Source organism: Vollenhovia emeryi, unplaced genomic scaffold (assembly GCF_000949405.1).
Source record: "Vollenhovia emeryi isolate VEMERY1.0 unplaced genomic scaffold, V.emery_V1.0 DF939126.1, whole genome shotgun sequence".
Lineage (NCBI taxonomy): Eukaryota > Metazoa > Arthropoda > Insecta > Hymenoptera > Formicidae > Vollenhovia > Vollenhovia emeryi.
Window position 1 is genome coordinate 4558345 of NW_011967240.1, and position 8553 is coordinate 4566897.

At 38.0% G+C, this 8553-nt stretch overlaps 2 protein-coding genes across 2 annotated transcripts in view; one reads left to right on the top strand and one right to left on the bottom strand.

Annotated features, from left to right (window-relative positions):
- The first annotated feature begins 710 nt into the window (after positions 1–710).
- Positions 711–3905, top strand: LOC105569139 (cellular tumor antigen p53). The gene is made up of 3 exons (XM_012025335.1): positions 711–1093; positions 1209–1416; positions 2212–3905. Exons 1-3 carry the CDS (start codon positions 1014–1016, stop codon positions 2923–2925), a joined length of 1002 nt encoding a protein of 333 aa, XP_011880725.1. The 5' UTR covers positions 711–1013; the 3' UTR covers positions 2926–3905.
- Positions 3502–8553, bottom strand: part of LOC105569138 — an 8025-nt gene continuing 2973 nt past the window's right edge. The window contains exons 2-5 of the mRNA XM_012025334.1: positions 6976–7627; positions 6290–6509; positions 5175–6008; positions 3502–4482 (exon numbers count right to left, since the gene is read on the bottom strand). Of these exons, the coding sequence (XP_011880724.1) occupies positions 4234–4482; positions 5175–6008; positions 6290–6509; positions 6976–7223 (1551 nt within the window). The 5' untranslated portion in view covers positions 7224–7627 and the 3' untranslated portion in view covers positions 3502–4233. The remainder of the gene's footprint in view (positions 4483–5174; positions 6009–6289; positions 6510–6975; positions 7628–8553) is intronic.

An 8553-nucleotide genomic window follows, 5' to 3' on the forward strand; every position in this document is an offset into this window, starting at 1 on the left:
CTTAGTTGATTCCACTCAACAATAAATTGGGAAATTACAACTAACAGTTATGTTACTGTTGCTGTGTGTTTGCTGGGAATGTTGGGCTTACTATCAATATGTCACCTAACCTAACTCAAGAAGGAGGGCTCTCGACCCACACGTACGTTACGATGTACTTGTGAGTGTGCGATCCGCTCGAAGAATGTTCAGAGGATTGTTGAGCGTATCAAAAACGGCGGATCGTCCGTGATTGGTCGACGAGTTGATACGCCCGATACGCGCGTATCGCGATACGCGCCATGGGACGGCACCCTTAGTCCCAGTCTACAATAGAGATTTAAGCCCTAAGCCTTAAGAAATTGACTAATCACAGTCGCGCATTCTTCTCATACTTGACCGTGATTGGCCAATTTCTTAAAGCTTAGGGCTTAAATCATCTATTGTAGACTGGGACTTAGGGTGGAGTCCCATGGAGCGGAATACGCGGAAGCGGAATCAGCGGATCGCCAATCACAAGACCGTTTCGACGGAATTTTTGAAAGGGCTCTATCAGAATAATCTTGCGATTGGCGATCGAAACCGTGATTTCTATATCTGTGTCTCTGTCCTACTACCGCTGTACTATAGTATCGCAGCGACCCTCGTGGTCAAGAGACGAACAATTTTTGGTTTAAAAATTCGACCTACCCCCACCACCAAAATGTGGCTGAGTTGAAGGACCTGTATGTAAATGACCGTGGTCTGCACCGTAATATGTTTTCGCTCGGTCTTCCTACCGAGTTAGCAATGTAGGAAGTTCTATATATATATGTATGCGATTCGAACATTCTGGACCGTCCCGGGTGGGGAGTCGGGAACGTGGGAGAACGCTAGAAAAAAAGATGTCCGAAACGACTTGACAACACTGCACTTGGACTGTACTGTCAACACTGTCCGAAACAAAGAATAGCCGGTTGGTTGCGTCAGTCGCGTGGTGTTCGTCCTGAATTTCTTTCGTTCCTCGATCGAGTCGGGCTGAAAGTTGGCCGGATATGGCGAAAAAGTATATGTCGGACTCTCAGGAGTCTACCTTGATAGACGACGAGGCCATCCAGCATATAAGGGACAGTTTGTAAGTACTTAATTTTTGTTTAGCACCTTTTATTGTGCCGGTCCAGGATTCTGTATCGCGAATGCACTCGTTCTCGCAACAAAGTGATCCAACGTTCGTTCTTGCCTTCTTAAAGCGCCGGTGACCTGCCGTTCTCAGAACTTGATATTCCCGAGGACAAATTCGTCAAGTCCGCAGACTCGGTGGGAAAAAAGCAGCTAAAGAGATACTATGAAGAGGAGATGCCTCAATTTGAACTGTATTCATCTCCATACAACGATGATATGGTTCACTCGTGGAACTTACAGTATACCTTCGGAGAAGGTGGTGCTCAGGATTGGGTGGTAAGCAGACTTGTGGAGAACAATAGATCCAGTACTTATTAATTATGCAGGGAGATTACATTGAACTGCACTAGTTTTTTCCTATTTTTTTGAGCTAGAGTGGTGTCTACCGTCGAATAACATGTACCTCCTTGCAGATAAATTCTGCCTCTTGATGGCAAATGCCATTAGTTTTTAATCCTGATTGTTCTTTTTGTACGGGATATTCCATGTAAACTGTGAACGCAGTTTCTTCTAAATCATTTGACTCACAAAATTATGTGGGGGAAAAGTAAGATGATAGACGAAGATGAAAGTAAGAGATCTCGCTTTGAAAATACTTTGGTATCTAATCGTTGACTGTATCACTGTGCTGTCAAAAATATACAAGTCTGCTCAGATCTGACGACTTGAGCTTTCACGCGTGAAATTGTCAAATTGATCGCTCACGAGATTGTATGGGGTCAAAAATAAGATGACGAAGGAAGGTGAGATTAAGAGACGTCGCTTTGTGTGAAAATGTTTTATCATCCAATCGTTGAATCTGGTCTGTTACGTAAGAATCACATTTGAGCAGATTTTATATATTGCAGTTGTATGCTTGTCTTGTACTAGATTAGTGTTACATGTGTAATATGCATGATGATTTTCTATTAACAATATAAATTTTCTTACGATATAAACTAAACCATTTTGCAAATTAAACTTATAATTTTATATATATGCCATGTACATATGTACATATATACAATGACTGACGTTCTGCACAATGCTGCGAGGATTTTGCACGTTTATATCTGTTTTATTTTCACACAGTACTCTGAAGCATTGAAAAAGCTGTTCATCAAAATGGAAAAGGTACTACCTTTACGATTTTCATGGGAACCTCACTCGACCACATCGAATTTATTCTTACGGACAAGATTGACTTTTGTTCTGGACGAACATAAAAGCGACCCGGTAAGACGCTGCTTGAACCATTCAGACTCGTCGGTTTACGTTAACCAATCCATGGAGTCTGAGAGAATCAAACACGTAGTCCATTGCGTTAATCATGCTTGCTTCTACCGAGAAGAAAAAGATCATCTTTCGGTTGTAACGCCACTTTGTGCACCCGAGTCTGGCTCGCAATACGTGCCGATGTGCTTCAAGTTCTTTTGCAAAAATAGCTGCCCGTCGGGCATAAATCGTAGAGGAACAGAGCTGGTATTTACTTTAGAGAATGAAATTGGCCAAATTTTGGCGAGTCAGACACTATTGATTAGAATATGTAGTTGTCCCAAGCGAGACAAACAAAAAGAAGAAGATTTAAAGGAGGTGCCTGCCAAACGGCAGCTTGTTTTAACGCAGAACAAAAAGATGTGTACCGACAAACATGTTTATAAAATCGAGCTAAATGTCGTCGGCAAAGAGAATTCTTTAGCAGTTTACAAGTATGCGTACGATGTTATGGCCGGTCAAGCGGCGAAAACTGGTCAACATGAATTTTATAAGCCGTACATGGATGACATATTGCACAAAATTCCTTAAAGCGCCTATGATTCCAAGTTTCAAGTTTTCTTTTTACAGTGTTTTTATTTTACGATAAAAATAGATTATATACTTTTTATAACATGTTTTTACCAATTAGTTTTTTTATCTTGTCTGCATGTTATGTGATTTTATTACAGTTTGCTTACTAGATAGTGATAATGCGTTTATAAGCAGCATTTTTATTTTTATTAATAGCTGCTTTTTGTCAATTAAAGAGTGTTGAATATGAACTATTTAATCGGTTAGGACAAAAAGGACATGTGAGACAAAATCACATACATATGTAAGAACATTTTTTATGAGCTATATGAATTTTTAAATAGCTTTTATACTTTGTTCTAGGAACCTCTGAAAGTTTAAAAAAAAATTTTTAACAGATTCGCCTGTCCATGTCATGTAATGGCTGTCAGATGGCTCTGTTAAACAAGATAGATTCGTTACTTTATGTAAATCAGTGCACGACAATGCTAAACAGCACAAACACTGATAGCTCAGTTTCGGTCAAAATGTCACATCTCCTTACCGGTTTAAGTGTATTATTAATTAAGCCAACGTCTATATATATCTTTTGTGATATACTGCATGTTCGAAAATACATTAATTACAGTATTTTAACGAAAGTCTTAAGGAACAAACGAGGAAACCATGCATAAGCATCCTTTCTCTCTCTTCCAATTTTGATGATTACAATATTGAATGTTGCAATATAGAGCAAAATAAGAAGTACGTACTTTGGCTCTACAATACTTTTCGTGTTAAGAAACGCGCTCTTGACAGACATCGACTTTTGTGTTTTGTATGTTCCTCTGTAAGCAGCATTTTTGCAATACGTATAAGATAATTATTTTATATCTTAACCAATAAGTTCATTAGTTTTTCAAAAACTAGATTTTCTCGTTATACGTTATACGCTACATGATGTTACTCGTTATATGTTTATGAATTAAGATTTTAAATAAATAACTGTACCTCTTAAATAATAAATGCTCATTCTCCTCCAGTGATTATCGTATTAATACGATACATTATCATTCGTCATATCAATGATAAACGTTTTCAATGACAAACGTATATGTAAAAATTATTAGGTACTCGGATCCAGCTCTATAAAGTATAAGGTATTTCTATGGTGTTATTTATGTTAAAAAAAAACGGTAAAGTTCACTTATACACGTTTTTGTTCACAGTAAGTTTTTTCACAATGGATTTTTAATAAATTCTAGTAATTATTGCTTTAATAATTACGTTTTCGCGTTAGTTACAAATTAATGAATTTGTTAGAAATCATAGATATACATATTTTCTTTACATGTACAATCTATCGTGTACTCCGTATTCTGATATTTGTATTTCAATGATCTTCAACAGTAATGCGTTTGGCAATGGGGCAATATGCTGCGAAGACAATGCTGCGGAATCCTCGAGACTCGCTACATGTCGTCGCAATTGTATTTCTGTACCGTTGTCACCCCAAGCGTGCAACGTCCACTCCCATATGCTGCTTGAACACGTCTTTTTAGCGGGATACGTCATCCATGCCGTCTCCTCTTCGTGCTGCACATAAGAATAACGTGATCTTTACATCTCTGTAAATATGTACCTATTATAAATGTCTCGCGCATTTTCGTCTATCATCAACCACGTAACGCAAAGTATTTTCCAAGATAATTAGAGCTTATATAAATATTATGAGTTGTCATTTCCGGGCGTTTCCTGCGAAGTAGGTCTCGATATCCTCGAAGTTTGATAATGCCAGATAAAAATACTCTCGTGTGTTGTGTGCATTTCATAATAGATTGCACTTTTTATCTTATATTCTCTATCTTATCTTGTTCCGTTTTCGTTGCGTGTGTATAAATCAATACAAAATAATTCATTTGTTTGATCTAAATTTCAGTGTGTGCGTCTACAAAAGAGTACAATATTATATGTTTCTCTTATAAACACTTTCCGTATCAGTACACATCAAAATTTTTAATCATAAGATTAATATTAAAATTGATGGATAACATGAAATTGTAATCGATTGTATTGGATAAAGTAAGCGTAAGAGACAAATATTCTTTCTCTAAATCAACAGATACGTGTAATTGAAACGATTACGAAATAACACAGACTTTTATGTCTTGTCAATTTCTTTGCAGGGACTTTACTGTAAGGGATTAAGATAAGAATGGAAAAATACCGCGTCTTCGTACGAAAGAGCAAGGAGAAATTATTTCTTGTCAAGGGTAAAGACGTTATACCTGGAAGAAAAACATGTTGCTTCCATGGTGAAATATATAAAAGGCGTCGCGTCCGAAAGGAAGCGGAAGCGGCAGCCTTGCGTTTCCAGAATAGAAATGAACTTGCGGCACCGCGTGAGCCCTGATATGTTCCAGCAGTGAGTCAGACGTCACTACTTCTCTGCAAGATTGTAAAAGCGGACATGCCAATTGTGTGCAAGACACAGAATCCGTGGAGCCGCCCCAGATCGGCGTCTGGGGCAAACTTAGCGAGTGTTGACTGGCATTCCTTGCGGATGATTCAACAATTTGCGAAGAAGAATCATGAGCTTCGTTACTCCTCGACAGTTCGCCGGTACTAGCTGACTTGGTGCGATCGTTCAAGGATAGTCGCACGCGTAGACTGTTAACGTCTGTCATTCCATCAGGAATCGTCGCAGCTTCTTTCGACTCGGATACTCGAATTAGATTATCCACGGAGGCAGCTTTCTCCCTGCCTCCGAGCAACAGTCTGGCTAATAAGAATTGTCTCGGTTTCAACGTGGCACAGTTATTCTTTGATCGGTTTACGGCCGCAGCCTCTTGCCTCTTGCTACTTTTACCGAACAATTGATCACGTAAGTTACAACGTTCGGTTGTGACGGGTGTCTTGTCATCATCCACGTTAAAGGCATCGCGAAGTGTTCTATGTAATTTATCCGCGAGAAGGCATCGGCCCTGGCCAAGCCGGACTCTGCAGACCGGACAACGCGTAGTTTTCGGCCTGCAAACGACGCACAGGATGTGGCCGTGGACACATTGCGAGACCGGAGGCGCAGCGCTTTCCAAGCAAATCGGACATTCCAAGGCGCGGATCTAAGAAGAAAAAAATTTTATGACAAATACCGAAGCAGATAAGAAAAAAATTTAATAGTGAGGAAAAGGATTATGTTTATAGCTTACAGTTTAACTCTGGATTATTAATCATTAGCCTCCTAGAATAATTTCATTGTTAAAGATAGAAGGAGTTATAATGCCTCTACGTTAGATTTCTCAGTTAATAGATCTACCACGGGATAAATGAACGGTCTATAAAAATACAAAAGAAAAGGAAAACAATGGACCCAAGGTTTTTGACTCACAGAATACATACGCACCGTTCCTGATAATGCATTTGCAAGATTTCTGGCTACATTCGGCAGTGGACCCTTCAGAGCCAGCCCAATATCGTTCCGCTCCTCTTCTTGATGCGTACATCTCCAAATGAGAAAATTTGAATCTCGCACGCCTTCCTCGTTACGAATTAAAGTAGCGACGTCCTTGATCTTCAGCCCTAACAAATCAGTGTCGTCAACGCCCAGTAAACAATCGCCCGCTCTAATGGAACGTGAAATTAGTTTACGTCAAAATGTACACGTGATTTTTCTTTATATAAAGCAAAATTATCTTATGTCAATTTAAAAGAAGATAATTTGTGAAATAAGAGAAGTTATATAATTTAAAAGAAAAAATATATACATATAGCGGAGTCCTCTATTACGAGATAGGATTCTAACACAGGATAGCAGGTTTTCAGCGTCCAAATTCAATCACAAATCCTTTTTCGCAACGATTACACGGTCTAACAATCAATTTTCCACTAAACAGATTTCACTCCAAGAGCAATAAATTCATGGTGGAACCAACAGATGATGCCTATTAATTTAGCCGAAACTCCGCTACCTCATATTAGGAGCCTACCTCATAATAGGGGACTTTCCTCTATTCTTTAAATATGTATTGGACTTTTATATGCTGCATTCATTAATATATTCGATGCTTCTGAAGATTAAATACAACTTACTTCAATCCTGCTAAGTCGGCAGGACTATTATTCTCGACGTGGCCGACCCACGGATACGGATCCCACTTCGACTTGGTCAAGTGAAATCCGCAAGATTTACCGTGCATATATGATTCCGCGTAGACTCTCCGCATTTCAAGGACCATTTTCCCCGGCGGAAATGAATTCGCATCTTCTGTGGGAAGAGATGTCACGATCTTCACACCTGCCGCTTCCGCCAGGACTTCAGGATATGAGAAATGCGGCATGTTCCTTCGCACTTTATTATTATTATTATATATTATTTCACGTTACTTCAAGTTAGTTCAGTCTTCAACTTCACTCTTCGATAAATTTTTTTTAACGGAAGAGTATAACGTTCAAATAAATGTTTCGAAATTCTTTTTATATAACAAAGAATAATTAATTTGCGATTTATCCATTGACTTTATCGCTCGGTATGTGTTAATTTATTTTGATCTTCGAGGCACCTCGAGAGCAGTACTGCTGTGGAAGCACTGGATCGCGTCGTCTGATCTCTTGGCGAAAGAGAAAAGTCACTTGCTTGTTCACCTTCACCCATTTACGTGCTCTTGACATTGAAACTTACGTCATATTACGATGAGACACACGCAGTTTGCCTTTTACTCTAGTACATCGATGCTGTTTTTTTCTTGTTTTAGAAATAATAAATCGATGAAAATTACATTTCTTACAACCATTATATTCTAATTTACACAATACGTACATACATGGCAGTCTTTAACATGTGGAAATGGAACAATACTTTATAGTTGAGGCGAAAATGAAATATCAAATATACTAATTTACAGGGTTGGGAAAGTTGCATCATAAACTGTTTATAAAAGAATCTAGTTACGGTTACAGTTTTTTCGCTAAAAATGTAACTGGTTACAAGTTACCAATTCTGAAAAGTAACGCGTTATAGTTACTCAAAAAGTACCGAATCGTTACTTTGCAGTTACTTTCTCGCAATGAAACAAAAATATCAAATCTGCATTTAAATTGTAAAGTGTCGATAAAGACGTTTATGCACAAATGCAAGGCCTGATGTGATCTGTGGATGTTTAAAAAAAATATATATATAAAGTAACTGTTAATGTAATTACTGAATTAGCTGTAATTATTAATGTAAGTATATATTAAATTGATTACTAGTTATCGAAAAATGTAACTGAGTTAAGTTAGAGTTACTAATAAAAAGGTAACTGTAACTGTAACTTCGTGTACAAGTAACGAGTTACTTCTCATCCCTGCTAATTTATGAGAGCGTTAAAACAATCGTAATTATGCAATATTTATAACGCACCTTTATGACGCAGGCAAACGCAATAATAATCTTATACGTATTTGACTATCACGATTTGATTGTAAGAAATCAGCTTTCACGCGAAGCAAAATAGAGGGGAATGTATTATAATTATTTCGTGTAATAAAACCTAGATATACTATATATACATACATGCTTTGTACAACATTCTAACAGAATTAATGTGTGATATATATATACCCATACAGCACAAGAACGTCCAGCAACATTACAATGTTGCTGCAATGTTGCTGGATGTTCTTGTGCTG